Genomic DNA, 19,589 nt, shown 5'->3' with positions numbered 1-19,589 from the left:
TGGTCGCTCCAAGGTTTCAGGTGGTATTTTTAGATCTTTGTTCCTTTTTGATTTCTTTTTTTAGCCCAGCATCAATCATCAACAGCAGCAAGTAGTACATAGCATGTTCATTTTGACCCGGCTTTCTTCTAGGGGCTTTTCATATGTTCGCTTTTCTGTTGCCCACAGCGGTGATATGGAAATTAGCTTCTGTCTCGGAGATAAGGATGCAGAAGTGAAAAGTGGGCAAGTGGTCAAGAGCCGCAGTGTCACTGAGCCAGACCAGGGATGACATGAGGCCAGAAGGCCTCGTGTTGCCATCCTTGACTGTGAAGATGCCCCTCTGTTGGGCTTGGGGCCCAAGGGAGATCTTGGGCTCAGCGTCGTCCCAGCCTTCAAGATGATCAGCCGTCATGGTAGCGTCCACATGCTGAGGCCCGCCCTTACACATTGTTCTGACTGTGCCCTAAGTTGCTGCATGATTTCCTGAAAGTTTTTCTCCGTTTGTTTAATCATTCATTCACTCATTTTATTTTTTAATATTTTTAAAAAGATATATATATATGTGTGTGTATATATATATATATATATAATCGGGCTGCTGTATGTGTGTATATATATATATATATATAATCGGAAAGGCAGATTTACAGAGAGAAGGAGAGATAAAGATCTTGATCTTGCATGCACTGATTCACTCCCCAAGTGGCTGCAGTGGTTGGAGCTGAGTTCCAATTTTGAAGCCAGGAGCCAGGAGCTTCTTCTGGGTCTCCCACATAGTTACAGGGTCCCAAGGCTTTGGGCCTTCCTCTACTGCTTTCCCAGGCCACAGGAAGGAAGCCTGGATGGGAAGTGGAGCAGCTGGGATGTGAATTGGCACCCATATGGGATCCTGGCAGGTGCAGGGTGAGGATTTAGCCACTAGGCCATTGTGCCAGGCCCTCATTCGTTGAATCTACAGGTATCTGGACAACTCAGAATAGGCCCAGGAACCCCAAGTGGCCCCAGACCTGGAGGAGGTTTGCTCCCTTGAGCTTACTATTTGATGATTCGTGCACCCAGTTATCTAACCCACCTTTGTATTGGGGTAGCGTGGTCACTTCCAGCTTGCTCTGTTCTTCTGTTTTGATGAATTTAGCCTGTGGCCAGTCTTAGCCTATTTTATTTCTTTAGTGTTTGTTTATTTTATTTTCATCTAATTGAAAGGCAGGGACAAATAGAGAGACAGATTTTGCGTCTGCTGATTCACTGTCCCAATGCCCGCACCAGCCAGGGCTGAGCCAAGTGGAAATCAGGAGGCAGTTGGTCTGTTGGGATTCCCATCTGGATGGCAGGGGCCCGTGTGCTTGAGCTACTGTCTGCTGTTTCTTAGAGTGTGTTAGCAGGAAGCTGGACCCAAAGTGAAGGAGCTGGGACTGGAACTGGTGCTTGGACATGGGACGGCAGGTATTACCTGCCAGGGGGTGTCACCTGTTGGGCCATAGCATCCACCCTGGTCACAATTTAGTTTTCACTGAGTCCTTGCTAAGTCCTGTAAGTGTATTATTAAGTCTGACTATACAGCAGTCCTTTAAGTAAGTTCTCTTTTTCTTCCCGTGCAAGAGCTGAGTGAGGCTCGTGTTAAGTGGCTGTCACACGGCCTTGAGTGCCTCAGTTGGGACCTGAACTGAGAGGTGAATGGACCATTGACCCCCTGAGCTCTGAATGCTCTGCTGTGCCTGACCAAGGATGATCAAATTCACGTGTCTGTGGAACTGGCAGCTGTGTCAGGAGGCTGTAGGGGCAGCTCAGGGTATGAGGCCCCATCCCCTGGGCAGTAGTCTGGGGGTCGTGGAGTGGCGAGTTTCAGGACTTAACTTTCCCGATGATGGTTGTGCATTTGGGTATCACTGTGCAGACCTGAGGACCAAGCTTTCTTGTATCTCATGAGAAAATTACGCGTGTCTGCGAAGCGGGAGGAGTTCCCGTTCGGAACAATGGTCCTGCTTCTCTCTGCTTCTTGCCACTTCTGGCCGTCAGTTCCAGTGGCAGCAGCTTTACTTTTTCCAGGTTAGCTGTTCTTCTCAGCCGTGAATCGTTTCAGGAACCCCCTGAGATGTGCTCGGAGGCCAGGGGAGGACGAATGGCACACGGCCTGCGGCAGGCGGCTTGACTGGAGGCCCGAGGGACAGCTCCTCGCCCTCGCCCTGCCCGCCTGCTTACAGGGGTAGGGTTCCTTGCACCACCGTCTGCTGCTTGCTTCGTTTTCCTTCCACTGCAAAGTCTGCTTTGAAAAGTCAGTGTCACTTTTCGGTCAAAATGGAATAAAACTTGTGCCTCCTGCTGCAGCAGAGGCCAGGGAAAGGCAGAAGGCCACTGAGCGGGGCCGTTCCCTTCCTGCTGATTGGCTCTTTCCTGATTCAGCCAGAGGACCGAAGAGGACCCCGGAACACTAAATAACAGTAAACAATAATAATTAAAAAAAAAAACACTAAACACAGTAAATAACTGCACCTGTGCACACCTGTGCGCATGGGTATGTTCTTGGTGTTTCAAGTTGCAGGGAGAGACAGGGAACAAGAGATCTGTCTGCTGATTCGCTCCTCCAATGGCAGAGGTGGGCGTCTGACCTCCACACTCTGGTCCCCAGCATGCCTCGCTTTGGCCTGGGTCTTTGCTGTCCCTGTGCCAGCATACAAACCAGCGTGCATCTGAGTGGTGGCTGCCAGCTGCCTTGTCCTTCCCAGCTGGAGGGAGATCCTGAGTCTCGCTTCAGCTCACGTGCGGTCACAGAGAAGGCTGGTGGGTCATGTCCGGACTGGAGCAGAGCCAATCCTGGGTCTCCTTCTCGGTGCTGTGCTGGTCTTTGGGTCCTGAACTGGTGACAGCATCGCATGACGAGCTTGCCTGGGAAGCAACTGCCGCTGGCTTGGTCAGAGCCATTCAGTTGTGTGGCTGCTTCCTGGGGAGCCTCGTCCTGGTCAGTCCTCCTCTGCTCAGCCTGGCTGCCCACGGGCACTGCAGATCCTCTCAGGGACGGGTATAGCACTGACCACTGCCCCAGGTTATACTGGGGCAGGTGAGTCCTGCTGACCACTCCCTGTTGACCGCACTGCCCTCACCACCTCTGTGTCTGCTGAGGACTGGTTAGACGAGGCATTGGCTTTTCTCAGAGATAGTTTGCTAAATGGTTATGTTATCAGACGCTGACTTATCTTAGACCAGAGGTGGCCCTTGTCAGATGTGTCGTATCGTTCTCCTTACACATCGCTCTGTGCTGACTGCCCTCCTTCCGGCCACGGCAGACATCACTAGCAGACCACACAGACCCTGTGTCCTTTTGCTGCAGCAGGCATCACTAACAGATTCCTTCGACACCAGCCTTGTGGTTTGAACATGGATCTGATCTCACAGTGGCTCGCTCGCTGGCTGTTGTTTCGTTGATTTCTGTGTTACTCGCTGCCAACCTCTGATGCGTGCTGGGCAGTGGGGTGTGGCTGTGACTGATCCTAAGTCTGCCCTACAAGTGGTGCCCCTGGCCTCCGTGCTGCTGCCCATTGTGCTGGAGAGAGCCACTGCGCTCCAGGCCCTGAAGAACTAAGGTAGGTGTGCGCGGTGGCCGAGAAGGGCTCAGGGGCTGCCCTGTTCGTGAGAAGGGACTTGCGAGCTTGCGCCTAATGATTACGGCTGCCTGCCTCCCCCAGGGCAAGACTGGGATTTCTCTTGCGGGTTCTGTACTGATCCTCTGAGCCCGGCCTCACATGCGTTTCCTTGAAATGATCTCGAAGCCCCTGAAGTGTTCAAGCGCAGGGGGGAGAGGATGAAGAGTACAGTGGCGTGCGGTGACAATGTTGCCGCTGTCGTGAGAGCCAGGGAAGACGTGGAGGCTTGTGACAACACTTAGGCTGATGGTAATGACAGCTAGGTATCTGCAAGAAAGGCTGTGAGGAAATGTATGAAAATCATGATCACGATGGTGTGTACAGTGGTGGGCGACAGGGAGGGGAAGTGAAACAATTTGTAGTCTAGATCATGGCGTTTTTAATACCCCTTCAAAGCGCTGGTGTCGGGAAGCAGAGGGAACTATTAATAGTGACACGGTGACAGCAGGTGTGAGCTGGTGCTGTCCTGTGTGGCCTCAGATCACACGGCGTGTGGCTGACATTTTGTTACTTCTCTGTTTTTCTAGCTTCCCAAATTACATTTCAGATGTAATTAAAATCAGTATTACATGCGGTAAGAATGACTTAAAAATAGTTTCTGAGATCAGAAAATATGTATATTTTGGGGGGCTCGCTTAACTAATGCTTAAAAAAAAAAAAAGAAGGCAAAACAAAACAATAACCCAAGCTGTTACTTATTTGAGAGAGTGAGAGAACCGGTTGTTACCTGCGGTTCACTCTCCCAGTGCTCACAGAGATCTGGGCAGGGCCAGGAGGAAACCGGGAGGCCGGGACCTAGTCCAGGGCTCTCACATGGGTGGCAGGGAGAGCCGTCCACCTCAGCCGGCTACTTGAGCCATCAGCTCTCGTCTCTTAGGGTGTGCGGTAGCAGGGAGCTGGAGTTGGGTGCCGAGCTGGGGCTCACCCGCAGGTACCTGTCTGTGTGGGTGTTGCAGTCAGTGTGTGCTAACTACCGGGCCGAATGCCTTCTGCCTCTCCTGCTTCTCACTGCGGTGAAGGCCTCAGGCAGCCACTCAGCTGTGGAAATCAGTTGCCCAGCCAGAATGCAGCCTTGGACACGGCAGGTCCCAACAGCCTGAGGACCTGCGGCAGGCCTTGCTTGCCACCCCCAGCCCTGCGATGCCACATGTGTCACCTGATGAGCTGTCTCCTCTGTCAGGCTGGACACCCCCTCATTCTTCCTGTCTCTACATGGCACATGTGGTGTCCTCTATTTAATCTTTCTATTCGTTAATACCTGGCTCTGCTTCTGATTCTGGCTTCTTGGTCACGTGCGCCTTGGGAAGCACAAGGTTATGGCTCGAGTGACTGGGCCCCTGCCTCCCTCCCACGTGGGAGATGTGAATTGACATCCCTGGCTCCTGACTTCAGCCTGGCCTACCCTAGCTGCAGTGGGCTTTGGGAAACGAAGCAGCAGATATGTTTTAATGTGGGGTTTTTTTTTTGTCTCTTTTTCTGCCTCTTGCATTTAAAAACAATGTATCTTTTTGAAATCACTGGCTGAGCACCTGCTAAGTATGTCTGGGCTCTGGGAAACCCCACCATCACTGCCAGGAGAGTCCAGAAGAGACTTGATGGGAGCTTGTACATGGCCAGTGACCTTTGAGGCCAAGAACAAGAAGTGCACTGTGGGGGCATGTAAGGAGAGGCCTGTAAGGGGTGGTTTGGAAAAGAGAGAGTAAGGAGTCTGCATTCCTGGAATTCTTGTTGGAGCCCCTGTGTGAGTGTTGGCTCTGTGAGTTCCTGTAGGCAGCACAGGGTACAGAACAGTGGCCTCGGCGCGCAGGTGCAGGGAGAAGCCTGGTTTGTGCACTGCAGGTTTGAGGCACCAGGCAGGTCATGTGGATGGAGATGTCCACCAGGAGGTGGCCGGTATGGCCACAGTTCTGGACTTGTGTGTACGCGATGGGGGAGTGGCAGCCACAGGGAATCAGTGTGGGTTGGAGGGGAAGACCTTGGCGGCGGCCGGTGGGTCATTGTCCAGCTGACTAAAGCAGAAAATGACCATGACTCTGTCTTCTGGGGATCCCCGCATGATGTCCCCCTGGCTGTGACACCGCTTACATCCCCACCAAGGATACACTTAGAGGCCAGCCTTCTCGCCTTTTGTGCTGAGGGTGCCAAACTGCCTCAGGCACCCACCTGTTTACCCTTCAGCCCATCTCCCAGATCGCTTCCTGAGGACCTGCTGTGGACCCCCTCCTCCTGAAAACCGCCTGTGCCCATTCTCCTGTCCTCTAGTGGATGGGCACAGGTCTAGCGGCATGCTAGCACCTCTGCCTCCCCTCCGTCTGAGCCGCCAGCACCCCCAGCCGGCACTGTTGGGCATCACCCCGACTCCCTCCAGCCGGTTTCCCAGAACCTGCTACAGCTAACTTCAGCCTTGGCCACGCCCAGGTGGACTGGTTCCTACAAGCAGGCCCAGCTTCCCTCCCTGAACGCCCTGCCCACCACTGTGGCTTCCTTCCGACTCCAGATTCCGGTCAGCTGTGATGCCTTGGGGCTTTGGCACGGCTGCACTTTGCCCTGACTGCCTTGCACTGGCTTTGTCTTGCCCCTGCCCCCACCCTGTGTCGCCCTCCTTGTCCACCCAGGTCATCTCCACCAAGTCCAGCGTCAGCTGCCTCCTCAGCAGTCTGTTTTGTTCTTGAGTCTGTTTATCGTGTCTCTGATGTCTACAGCAGTGCCTGGGACTTAATCCCTTAGCAGATATCTCTGGGCTCAGTTAGTCAGGGCTGCCCAGCTGCTGTGGTGACAGGGTCTGAGCGGGAGAAGGGGAAGACGAGGGGAGGCGGAGGCTGGAGTTGTTAGTGACCTGCGATACTTGATGGACTTAGGTCTTGGAAAAGGCAGGGGCCCCGTCACGAAGATGGGAAAATTTAGCACACTTCTTTTTTTCTTTCCATTTATTTTATTTATTTCAAGAGATAACCCACACAGACCGAGTTCTGCCAACCACTGGTTCACTCCCCAAAAGACTGGACCAGTGCAAAGCTGGGAGCTGGGAACTCAGTCCAGGTGTCCCATCACAGGTGGCAGGGCCCCCAGTCCTGGAGCCAGCATCTGCTGCATGTTGGCAGGAAGCTGGAATTGGGAGCAGATCCAGACAGGCCAATAGGGGAGGCGAGTGTCCCAAGCAACGTCACAGGCCAGCCTGTTATCTGGGACTAAGGGCACCTGGGTGAATATCTGGGTAGACTGAGGCAGGCAGAGAAGCCAGGTGTGTTGAAGTGGGAGGGCTGAGTATCAGCTGGCTGAGGGGTGGGGTGCTGCTGGTGGAGGGGGGCCATGAGCTCAGTAGTAGACCCCCAGGGTGGTGAGCAGAGAGTTAGACTGTAGGTGTAACCAGATGTGACACCTCAGCCAAGGCAAGGCCAATGGATGCTGTCTGGATCCTCCCCAGACAAAGACCCCCCGCTGGGAGGAGCTAAGATAAAAAGTGGGGGTGAGCAGGTGGCAGAGTGGGGAGAAACCTGAGGATGCAGCTCAGGAATGGCAGAGCAGCAGGCCCTGGCAGAAAGCGAGGACCTGGCTGCCCTCCTGCGCTCCAGACACTCCTTGGTGGGTGGTGTGTGGAGGGGCCACTGGGACCTGGGAGAGAGCATGTCTGATGTCGGGCAGCTGATCCTTGGGAGAGCGCAGGGACCATCCCCATCCCCGGGCTCCTCCTGGAGTCCAGCGGAACATCTCCTGCTGCCTGCTGGCCTCAGGGCCGGAAGGTTGGCCCTGGAACATTCCTCAGCACTGATGGTATGATCCGCCGCAGGGAGGAAACGGCCCCCACCCCAGCCAAATTCCTGGTCAGTTCCATTCCCTGAGCCCCTGGCCAGGCTCCGTGGGACATTCCTCTCTGTCATGCCTGCCCTGGCCTGGGTCAGTGGCTGCCATCCATAGGTGGGCTCCCCTACCCCCCTCCCTCAGTGCAGTCCCCTTGCATCATCTTGGGACACTTCCTTGTGGGAATTTCCCTGCTGCTGTTTGTGGGGGGGCGGGGTCCTCCAGCAACCGGTGGACAGCAGAGTACCAAGGGTTTCAAGGCAAGGGGAAGGAGAAGCCACGCCCAGCTAAGAGGAAGCTGCTGACAGCTTGGGTGTGGATGTGGGAAGCTTGCCGGTCCAAGACTTATCAGCAGCATGGATTATAAAAAGGGTGCCCACCCAAACAGGTGCCACCTCCCAGTATGGCTGCAGTGTCCATCCAATTCAACATGGATCTGGGGTCGTGGGGAGGGCACAAACCATAGCTCCCAGGGTGGGGCCTGTGGTGTTTTGGAATGGTTTAAAATCTCCTTAATTCAACTTGGTCTGCAGCATCTGCTGGAAGCTGGTTAGCAGCCCCTGTTAGAACTGCAGAAAAGCGCAAGCCATTTGGGGGGAAATTAAAACCCTTTGTGTCAGACAGGGCTAGGATGCAGACTGGTTCAAGTTGAAAGGCTGTAGCCGTCTGTGTCCTTGCGTGGCTTGGGCAGCTTGGCCCATGTGACCTGTTTCCTTGCTTGGAGAGTAAGAAGTGGGGGCAAGCAGCTGTGATGCTTACACAGGAGCACAGGTGTGTCCTGGTGGAGGAAGTGATGCAATACAGGGATAGGGAGGTGGAGCATGCACGCTGTTGGGAAGCTTGTGACAACTGCCCTGGGGGGGGGGGCGGGTGGGAGGAGAGGGGAAGAGGGACGGTGAGGGAGGTTTGCACAGGGTGCGGGTGCAGGCAGGGAATGCCCCAGACAGTGGTTCTGCCGTGCGTGGCTCTTGGCTTGTGTAGGGAGAAGACCCACCTCCTGTCACTCCCTGGGTGAGAATCCCTATGTGCTGCTCCTCCAGCGAGCCCCTGCCCCGCTGCTTAGGCCAGTCTGCATGGTTTGCCTCCTCCTGCTTTCCTGGCTAACTGTCACTGTCTTCTAGGCTTGTTTGCTGTCACAACCTCACCCAAGTGCTCGATTTGGCAGTTAACATCTTCATGCTGTTTTCCAGCAGTCATCCTGCCACACTTATAACCTGGAGCCATTAAACAACTCCCCAGCCTGTCTCCCCGCTACGCTGCTTTCTGACAGCGGGCTCTTGCATGTGTGGAGCCCCAAGTCAGGTCCACTACGGCTTCCAGGTTCTTCCGTGGTGTCTCCTGTCCTTTCCTTGCACACTGTTCTCCCACCCTCTTCAAGGTCAAAACGCTCAGCGCCGCGTGTGCCTTGCTTCTAGTTCATCAGGTGTGGCACGTGGTCACAATGTGTAATGAATGACAGGCAACTAGTGGGTCTGCTTGAGCTGGAAATATTTACCAGGTGCCCTTCCCCCTGCCCCCGAATAGTTCTGTCCTGTCAATTAAACGTTCCCATTTTCCAGGTTGCATCTGCTTCATCTGGGACCCGGAGATGGAGGCCACAAAACCTGTGTCATTCAGCTCCATCCGTAGGTGGCTTCACACCTGTCGAGGCTCTACCTCTGCCTCATCCAAGGGGCCGGTGTCGGGGGAAGAGCTGTCTCTCACCACGGACCCCTGTTGGAGTGCTGCACAGCCTCATGTCATAAATGGACTTTTAATCACAAAAGACAGACAGGGCTGGGGTCAAGTGCATTGTACTCTCCAGAGCTCACGGCCGAGGGCCTGGCTTTCAGCTTGCTTGGGGTCATACCAACTCTTGTCTGAATTCTCCCAGAATCTCATGGTCCTCACAAGGCTGGGTTTCCAGTAAACCCGCCAGTGCTTTGCCCAAGGCTGGACATGTTTGCTACTCCTTTCTGTCTCGTCCCTGTCCACCAGGGTCCCTTTCTGCTCACCCCACATCTCCAGCCTCCTCTGGTTCCTCAGGACTTCATGCTCAGCCTGCTCACTTGGCCTTGTAGTTTGAAGACCTATCATCACTCCACCACCCTGGACTTGGCAGTGGCTAGGGGTTTCCCTGTCTCAGGACTGGGGGTTGGACTAGATCCTTCGAGAGGAGACCTGGGTGGGAGGCTATATGTGTTCACCCGTGTTAAGAATTCAGGTCACATTGTATTGGTATCTCTTTGTCTCCCTCCCAGGTCAGCTGTGTCCTGTGCCAAAGATGTTTCCAGAACAGCAGAAAGAGGTATGTCATCCCAATTGGAGACCCAGTATCCCTGTGTGTAACTGAATTCTGCATTCCTTCATCCATGGCCACCTACAGGAGAGTGATAAAAGGACAGAACACCAGCCTCCCCGTACCCCCTGCCCACCCACTGCATGTCAGTGGCCTTCATGGCTTGAGCTTTGCCAGGCACTGCCTGCCACCTATGCCTGCTGTGCTTTCTCTCATCCCTGAAGGTCACCACCTTTGGGTAGTCGTGTAGGGAAGCTGTCAGCCGCAGGGTTCTTTTGTTGCTGCCTGCTGCCTCTGGAGGTCTCTGAGCTTGATGTCAGAGAAACCCAGGTGAGTCCCTCCCCCTTTCCTGGTGGCCTGGCCTCCTGGGTCTCCTGGGTCTCCTGGCCCAGTTTCCAAAGCTTCTGTCTGATTAGAAGGAGCATTAGGACAGCCACGTCACCAGCCTGTTGCTGAATGTCCTATCACCGCCCCCCCCCCAGCTCCCATACTACAATGCATGTCCTCACTCGGGGAGCCCCATGAAACAGAACGGCAGCCCATGGATGTCCAGTGCACATGTACAGACATACATGTATGTGAGTCACGTGTACAAACACACACATATGAGGTACACTGGAGCACCCCCACACACTCACGAGTCATGTTTAGACACATAAACATAGGTGCATACGAACATGTGAGCTACAAGTACACACATGAACATAGATGCACACAAGCCTTGCACACATTCGCGAGTTGTGTGCACACACGAGTCATGTTCATGAGGCATGCATGAATGAGTGTGCATATTTGTGAGTCATGTGCCCATGTGTGTACACACAGGTATACATGAGCACATGCATACATGTCACATGGTCATTTGGCTCACAGCTCACCTCACCAAGTTTAAAGCACTAAACCCATTTGAGAGACTTCAGAAACTCCTTTGCTGCACCTCACCTCCTTTCAGCCTTTCCTATTGGTTCAGGGTTTGTTGAATAGCCCAGCCCATTCTCACCTTTATTTCCGGATTGGCCTCTCCATTTTTCAAAGGGTGTTTTCCTATCTGTATCGATATCATCTGCCATCTATATGTCCGTATCTGTATGTCTTTTTCTATGTATAGACCTTAACTTTCTCGAGTTGGGTTATCCCATGGTCGAGGTGCCAGCTTATTCCCTAATTCCCCCTCCTCCTGAGCTGTGATGGGAACCCAAGACTGAAGAAGGAAGAAGGATGCTCCCTGTGAGGAGCAAAGGGCTCATCGCGGCATCCTGTGTGTGGGATTTCAAGCTGGACTGACAGGTGGCCTGGAGTTGTAGCAAGCCTTTGCCGCACAGTACTGGAAGAGGCCAGGTGCTGGGTGTTTGCAAGTTAGTGGGAGCTGGGCAGGAACCTATGCTGCAGGGTTTCTCCTCCACCCCTGGGACTGATCCCTCAGACATCTTATTCCTTTGGATCTAATCAGCCTGGCCTGTGATAGCCACTTCAGTGGTATGGCTGGGCGCAGGTGCTGAGCACAGACAGTGGCTAAGCAGCAGCTTGGGGGTGCTGGCGCCCCACCTTGGATTGCCTGCTTTGGAGTTGTACCTCTGTTTCCAGTTGTAGTTTCTGGGCAGTGAGTACCCTGGGAGGTAGCAGCTGACAAGGGCGCAAGGATTTTTTTGATCCCTGGCACCCATGTGGGCAAACCTGGACTAAGTTCTGGACTCCTGGCTTTGACCTGGAACCTGGCTGCAGCTGTTGTAAACCAGAAAAGTTAGCAAGGTCAGTGTCTTTCTGAGAGAGAACAAGGACAAAAGAGAGGGGCAAGACTTCCAAAGGGCATCATGTGATTGGCTGTCTTGTGGATGGACATGCGCAGCAAGATGCATACGATGCCTTCGCTGCTTGTGTGCAGCTCATGCATAACCCACACTCACACAGAGGTCTATTGCCCAGGACTCCAGAAGGCACTCTGGGGTCCGACTGGGGACCCTACACCCGGCATCCTTTGTTCCCATCCTTTGCTAATCGGAGCTGGAACTGAGCTGCTTGCCCCAGGGACACCTGTTCCGTGATGTTAGCCGAGCTGCAGGGCGAAGGTACCCACACTGCCTCCTTCTCTTCTAACAACTTTCAAGGTTAACTGCTCACGAGGAGATAAATTTATCGCAGGGAAGGAATATGACACAGCACCAGCCGGTGGAAGACATGGACAGGGAGGGTGCCAAACGTGGAGCTTCTGCCAGCCCTCTCCCAGGCTGTCATGGAAGGGGGACCCACCCAGCCTCGCTATGTGACAGTGCTCCTGAGGGTTGTCAACCAGGGAGGGGCACGCTGCAGGTGGTCAGACTTCATCGGAGTCCATTACATCCTGCCTGTGAGACTCGGCTCCTATCTCTGCTTTGCCCTATAGCCTGAGTTATGACGGTCCACGCTCAGTACCCCAGAGAGGTTAGTGCCTCTGGATGTGGCAATTCCTGGGTGCTCAAGATCCTTTGTAAAATTGTGTACTGTTTGCCTAGAGCCTGTGTACTGTAGTCATCTCTTGATTACTGAGAGTACCTAGTGCAGTATCCATGCCACTCTGTCAATCAGGGAATGACAAGGGGGAACTCTGTGCTTGCTAAGTACAGGTGCGATTTGAAGGTTTTTTTTTTTTTTTTAATCTTTGTTTATTTGAGAAACAGAAGCCAACCCAGGTCTCCTCTGTAAGTGGCAGGAACAGTCACTTGAGCTGTCATTGCTGCCTATCCTAAGGCCTGTGTCGGACAGAAGCTGGGCTCAGGAGGCAGAGCAGGGGATTGTATGTGGGTACTCTGAGGTATGGGATGCAGTGGGGATAGCTAGGCCAAACGTGTCCGAATATTGTCCTCGCACAGCTGGGTGTACTGTCAGGCTGTGCTTCCTGAGAGTGGCCCGATATTCATGTCTTAGTCCCAGGCAAGCTGTAGTGCTCCCTGCAGGCGGGACCCTTGTCCTAGCAGTGCCGTCCCAGAGGCACCTGCAGGCTCCCCGTCAGAGAAACTGAGCCTTTTTCCTGTATAGCAATGAGAACCTCGCCATAGTTGTTGCTGTTGTGGGTGTCATCATTTGGTTTTTATTATAAGCTCATTCAGAGCATCCACATAAAGGAAGGGCACTGGCTTTGAGGAAGTCCTTGTTCATCAGTAATTGTAACAGATTAGCATTTAGGGATTGTGTCTGTGAGCTCATTCCATGGGAAAGGAAAACTGCGTTTTGCATGTGGGAAGACGGGCAACATCCAAAACCGTGCTGTGAGCCTGTGGCAGCGAGAGGCAGACAGGGCACGGCAGGGTCCGGGTGGATGGCAGTGGGTTTGTGTCCGTCCACCACCCCATCTCTGTCCTACCTGTAGCCAGGGTGACCGTCCAGCTCTTAGTCCGCTGCCCTCAGCACCACGTCAAAACCAGCCTGTGGTTCCTGATTTCTCCCAGGTCCAGAGCTGCCTCTGGCTGCATGCTCACCTCCGGCTCCCCGTCTTCACTCCCCTGCCCCACGTCCCAGTGTCCCTTGTGTCCCCTGGCTGCTGCCACCATGTGTGTGCACCCTGGTACTCCTGGAACAGTGTGCCTCCCACTGCCTGGAACCTTCTCCTCCTGTGCTCCGTCCCCCCCCCCCCCGCTGATCCCCACTAATGGTTTTCACCTCTCCACAGCCTTCAGGCCTCACTTAGAAAAGGCGAGAAGGGGCTTGTGTGAAAGGCGTCTCCGCCCTTCCCCTTCCCAGCACTGGTCAGTCCCAGGGAAGAACACGTGAGCCGTTCAGTATCATTGTGGCTAGTGGCTGCTCACTAGAAAGTGATTCAGGCCCAGCTCGTGGTGGGTGTGAGGGTCAGGTACAATGTCACGAACTGTGTCCATGGTTGCCACTGCTGCGTTGGCGTGGAGTTCACTCCTAACAGCATCCTTGTTCAAAATCCAGGCAGCCCGGAGTGACAGCTTGTTCTGTCTAACTGGCAATGGCAAGCCTAGAAGTTTTGGACATTTTTTTTTTTTAAGGATGTGGTGGCTAAGGAACCAAATGCAGTCTCTCTTGTTCAAACAGCTTTATTACTGTAATAAATCTAGAGCGAGGGGAAGAGGGAGCCAGCGTCTCCCTTGTTAGTTAAACATGTTCCATTTGCACATTGGCTTGAATTCCCAGGAGGGCAGTATCGGGTATGATGGATCTTCCCCATAAAAAGGCCCTGGCATTGAGCCATTGTAAAATTAAAATGAATTCAGATTCAGTCATGCATGCAACTTTAATTTACAATTAAAATATTATGGTTACATATTTTAATAAGAATAATTAGATGGACTCAACGGACTCAACACTGCTGTTTAATGAGACAGAACCCGGAACCCAAATGGAAAGGCAGGTGGCTGTGACGGGGCTGTGCTTCAGATGGCGTCTCGTGCAGAGTCAGGCCTTTGGGTCCTTTCCGTATCTAATGGGCAGAACGGGCAGCTGGCTTTTTCTGCACGGCTAAGGGCCCTCCCTCTGGCCACTCGGGACTTGTCCTCTGCACTGGGGAGGGACAGGCGGGCTTAAACCTGCCAGCAGGCTCCGAGGTCACCAAGGGTGAGGTGGCGCTGTGTCAGCATAAGAACCACGCCACCAGAGACAAGCTGTTGAGGAATATCCGCTTTGTTATGCATAAGTTACAAGTTTTTTTTTAAGATTTATTTTTATTGGAAAGTCAGATATACAGATAGAAGGAGAGACAGAGAAGATCTTCTGTCCAACGATTCACTCCCCAAGTGGCCACAATGGCTGGCGCTGAGCCACTCAGAAGCTAGGAACCAGAAGCCTCTTCTGGGGCTTCCATGTGGGTGCAGGATTCCAAGGCTTTGGGCCATCCTGCACTGCTTTCCCAGGCCACAAGCAGGGAGCTGGATGGGAAGTGGAGCTGCCGTGATTAGAACCAGTGCCCATGTGGGATTCTGGCGTGAGCAAGGCGAGAACTTCAGCTGCTAGGCTACTGTGCCAGGCCCATAAGTTACAAGTTTTAAAGGCTAAGGAAGGGGTGGGCGGGGGGGGGCATCTTCTGGCAAGACCCCCACCCACCTAAGATGCTGTAACTGGCTGTAAGGTACATCTGTTTCCCTTGACCTCCTAGTCGTGTCGGAGGTCATGCTTCATGTGTAGGCCTGGAAGCTGTGCCTTGGGTCATAGGCAGGTACTCTGAGCCATGCCCATCAGGTAGCAGGCAGGGGTCCAGGGGTGATTGCCCACAGCGGGTTGCTCTTGCTGGTGGCAGTCTGACCTGTTAGGCCACCACACCCTCTGGAAAGGCACTGTGCTGGTTCTATGGCCTCAGGCCCCAATGGTGTAGTCAGAAGGTTCCTTCTTTGTGGTGTGATGATTGGGTACCTTGAGGCCCCAATGGCTTCATTCTCCCCTTACAGATTTGCCACCTTACAGGGGTGGGGAGTATAAGATGATTTGGTCTGCAGGCCAGACTAGAAATTCAGACCTGAATACAGATTCGGAAGTCTGTAGTGTCCGTCTACCCAGATGGCCATTGAGTGAATAATGGTTTCCCATGCATGCAGGGGACATGCTGTATACTGGGAGTATTAACCCATTTTATGTCACTTTGACCAAAGTACCCAAAACAGGGAACTTTTATTAATAATGGGGTTGTGTAACTCAGTTTCTGAAGTTCAAGGGTGTGCAGTGACCTGGACTCTCCTGTGGTGGAAGTGCATATAGGTACATTGCAGGATAGCCAGCGAGAGGCTGGGCCCCAGGCCCTTGTGATGGCACTGCCCCTAACTGACCTGAATCTCCCACTTGACTCCACCTTAAGGTTTGTCTACAGTCCCTGCCAAGATGCAGACCCAGTTCCCAGGATGCAACCCCTTGGGTGTGCGTGCACACGCGCACACACACACACACACACACACACACACACACGTGCTTACGCACACACCATGTGCAGATCCTGGCATGCTGTGTGTAACAGCAATTCTGGATCCCCAGCACCTTAGTGGCAGTAAATCCATCAGCTCTAGTGGAACAGGCCCGAGTGGACCCCCAGGAGCTCTGGGCTTGTACTCTGAGTGGAGAAGGAGAGATGGAGGGCTCTGCTCGCCCCCCGGGGAGATGGGGCTTAGCCCCCTGCATGGCCACACTGGCCAGTGCTGACACTGTGGACTTGTTCTAAGGAAGCATGGCTTCCAGACTGGGAAACTGATTGGCAAGTGGCTGGGCTGGAAGAAAAGCAGCCAAGCCAAGCCCTGCGGAGCTCGGCGCTGTGGGAGAGAGCTCCCAGGGCTCAGCATGCTCTCCTGTGTCCGTGCCAAAGGAGGACCTTCTTTCTCTTTTTTCCTTTTGTATTTTATTTTATTTTCTAAAAATTATTGTTTATCTAATTCCATTTTATTTGAAAAGCAAAGACACACACACACACACACACACACACACACACACACACACACAGAGATCAAGATTGATTTTTCATTCCTGGTTCACGTTCTGAATTCCCACAACAGCCAGGAGCCCAGAACTCCTTTGAGGTCTCCTGTGTGGGTGCCAGGAACCCACATACTTGACCCTGGTCTCCCAGGCTGCATAGCAGGAAGCTGGATCAGAAGCCCGGCTTGAGTCGAGCACATAGAGGGATGTGGGCGTGCCATGTGGCAGCTCAGCCACTGCGCCACATACCTGCCCTTCCTTGCGGGTTTGAGAGGGCTGTTCACTGACCTACGGGTGGGCTCCCTCCTCCCGGTGTATTTTCCTGTGTGTTTTTCATTCCCTTTTAATAACAGAGGCAGAGCCGATGATCTTGCGCTTGCAGCCCAGTGTTGCCGGCACACTGCAGGAGAAACTTGGCCAGCTGTGATTAGATCAGACAAGGCGTAGTGAGAGAGAGAAGTAGTGAACAAAAACTCAGCCAAGAATTGGAAAAGCATGACCCATGAGAGGTGTGGGCAGGGCCTCATGAGCAGAGGGCCGTCGTCGTGTGGTGCCAGGAGGGCAGTGCTTTGCTCGGGCGAGCACCAGGGAGCTGATCTCAGGACCAGTCCTGACTCAGGAACCCTCCATCCTCCTCACAGTGATCTACACAAACAGTGATGGCTGACAACCCATCCCCCCGGCAAGGGGGACCCAGGGAGGCCATGTGGTGTCCGGCTGAGTCCCTAGAGCGGAGAAAGGATGGCAGGTGCTCGGGAAGGGATGTGGGTGAGCCAGGCATCCCCTGATGTTTGCAGCAAGCGGGCCACACGCAGGTCAGATGGTAGTGAAAGGGGCCGCACGGGGTGGAAGCAGAGGTGTTCTGTTCTGCCTTTGTAGTTTTTCTTTACATCTTAAACTTGTCCGTCCAAGAGGTTATTGGCAAACCAAACAGTACCAAATCGTGGCTATCCACATGCAAAGATTTCTGAAAGATTATGCAGTGGCTCAAGTACTTGGGTCTCCCTGGCAGCCTTGGCTTTCCTCTGAAGGATGGTGGCAGGTGGCAAGGGCTGCGTGTCATTCCGAGATGCCAGGGCACCGTGGTCGCCCGCATGTCCTGCTCCTAGCTAGAAGCATGGGGAAACCTCCACCAGCGCCTGCTGATTGCAGGGTAGAGACTGGTTTAAAATAAATGTGCTTTTATTACATTGTGGTCCATGTCTGAACTTCAGCTAAAGCTGACAAATTGTTGCATGCTGTTTGAGGACTGAGTTACCAGGACAGTGATTTTCAGGCATTTCTATGGAAATAGGTGCTTTGTAAGTGTGTAGGCTGCTCCAAAACAGTTTGTGCCCAGAGATCTTAAGTACTGTCGCCCTGGTGTCCCCATGTTGTTCTCTGGCACCCCCTCAGATGAGAGGGCTTTCCTAAGTTGAGATAAACTTCAGCCTCTAACTGACTTAACTCGTTACTGATTCATGGGGCACTGGAACACAGGTGCCTGAGGTTTGGGGTCAGCTGACCTTGGAGCTCAGCTTTTCCCTGGAGACCATGTCCCTGTTCTTGAAGGCATTTGCCTGCCAATCAAATGGTGTGAACAGAATGCGTCGGGGGCCAGGCACCCAGGTCCACGAGACAGCCAAGGTTGCACTGTGGGAACTTTGAGTGTGCCAGGAGAGGGCCAAGAGTGATCGTGGCGGAGTTCTGGCCAGGGAAACGTGGGAAGGGTTTCCGGAAACACTGGGTCACTGAGTTGAGATGTGAATCGGAATTAGCAAAAACGCAGAGGGAAAAAAAGAGAAAAGGAGAGGAAAAAGGAGGCAGGTGGGCAGTGGGTTGGAGACAGCCAGCTTCGTAGGCGGGAAGAGCAGGTGCCATGCTGTGTGTGGATGCCCAAGCTGAGGTTCTGCAGGAGAGTGTCCTGAGACTCGTGAGAGGGCTGCGTGGTTCCAAGCAGTCAGAGTGTGACCTTGAAGGTGACAGATGTGGAAGGCCATGAGGGTGTTTCCTGTCCTCCAGTGCTGTGGGGAGGAGGTACTGGGGCTGGCCCTGGAGTGGTCTCAGTAGGCAGCTCCCGTGGTCATGTTGGGCAGGAGGTCCTTGTGGCTCCGTGGAAGAGGAATCCATGGGACTTGGTCGCGTGGGTTTGGCAGCTAAGAAAGAGTGGAAGGCTTCTGGTGTGGCTGCCTGGACGCTCTTCACTGCGTGACACGGTACCTGTCTCTCCACGGATGTATGGGGAGACGCAGGGTTGGGGTGAACCTGGGGTCGTCCACTTGACAATCTGCCGAGCTGGGTGCACAGGTGTGACGCCCATTTTTTTCAGCTGCGGAAGTTGAGGCTCAGAAGTTCCTAGGTTAGGAAGTGTATGAGCCAGAATCCACCCCCAGCCTTGTGAGTGTAAATTCAGTGCTCTTTCCTTGAAATGCAGCACCGGATTTAGAGTGTGTGTGTTAACAGGTGTGTGTTTACTCCCCGGAACTCTGTATTACCGTCATTAGTTGGTACTGTGTCAAGTAGCGTGGCATTGGAGTAAATGGATTTTACCATTTTGGTGCAGAACCTTTTTTTTTTCCACCTTGAGTCTGTAGTGACTTGACAAGTACCTGTCCAAGTGTCCTAGTCTTATCATATTGGTTTTTCTTTTCGTTTTTTATTTGAAAGGCGGATATACAGAGATGAGGAGAGACAGAGAGGAAGATCTTCCATCCGATGGTTCACTCCCCAAGCGGCTGCAACTGCTGGAGCTGAGCCGATCTGAAGCCAGGAGCTCTTCCGGTTCTCCCACACAGGTGCAGGGTCCCAGTGCTTTGGGCCATCCTGCACTGCTTTCCCAGGCCACAAGCAGGGAGCTGGATGGGAAGCGGGGCCACTGGGATTAGAACCAGTGGGATGCAAGGCGAGGATTTTAACCACTACACTATTGCGCTTGGCCTTCATTTCAGTTTTTCTCTGAACGTAACACTTGAGTAACAGGTGCATGTCTACACTGCCAAACTGCTGGAAATAGATGACTTTGTTTTGCTCTGCCACATCCTGGAACTCCTGACTCCTCAGTGGAAAAAGGGAGCCACTCACAGCCTGCGGGGTGACCATGGCTGCCTTGTGACCTGATGAATAGGGACTGGGAGTTGGCCTCCGGTCCCCACACTGGGCACAGTGCCCAGAGGCCACACTCTGCAGGAGCCCAGGAAAATATGTGAATTCTTTTAGACATCATGAGAATCAGCGTCTAGACCAAAGGAGGGGTTTCGCTATGTGACACTAACATGTTTGCCTGTGATGTGTTCCTGAAGTGTGCTTTTCACTTACGGAAAAAGTTGGCAGGGGTCCTGGAGGCTGGGGTGGGGGTGGGGGTGGGGCAGCCTCCTGAGTGTGTGTGTATGAGGTCGTGGGAAAAGCGTGGCAGGCAACCTTCTAATCTGCCTCCACTTCTTTTTTTTTTTTTTTTTAAGATGTATTTATTTTTATTGGGGAGACAGATTTACAGAGAGAAGCAGATACAGAAAGATCTTTTGTCT

General features: G+C 53.2%; 1 protein-coding gene across 3 annotated transcripts in view; it reads left to right on the top strand.

Annotated features, from left to right (window-relative positions):
* Positions 1-19,589, top strand: part of SNX10 (sorting nexin 10) — a 45,170-nt gene that overhangs the window by 11,339 nt on the left and 14,242 nt on the right. For all 3 annotated transcript variants that reach the window (XM_040965063.1, XM_040965061.1, XM_040965062.1), the window contains exon 2: positions 9,659-9,705. In XM_040965063.1, the coding sequence (XP_040820997.1) occupies positions 9,682-9,705 (24 nt within the window). In that variant the 5' untranslated portion in view covers positions 9,659-9,681. The remainder of the gene's footprint in view (positions 1-9,658; positions 9,706-19,589) is intronic.

The sequence above is a fragment of the Ochotona curzoniae genome, unplaced genomic scaffold, assembly GCF_017591425.1.
Source record: "Ochotona curzoniae isolate NIBS_2020 unplaced genomic scaffold, NIBS_Ocur_1.0 scaffold_3835, whole genome shotgun sequence".
Classification (NCBI taxonomy): Eukaryota; Metazoa; Chordata; class Mammalia; order Lagomorpha; family Ochotonidae; genus Ochotona; species Ochotona curzoniae.
This window is presented reverse-complemented; position numbering and strand designations above follow the sequence as displayed.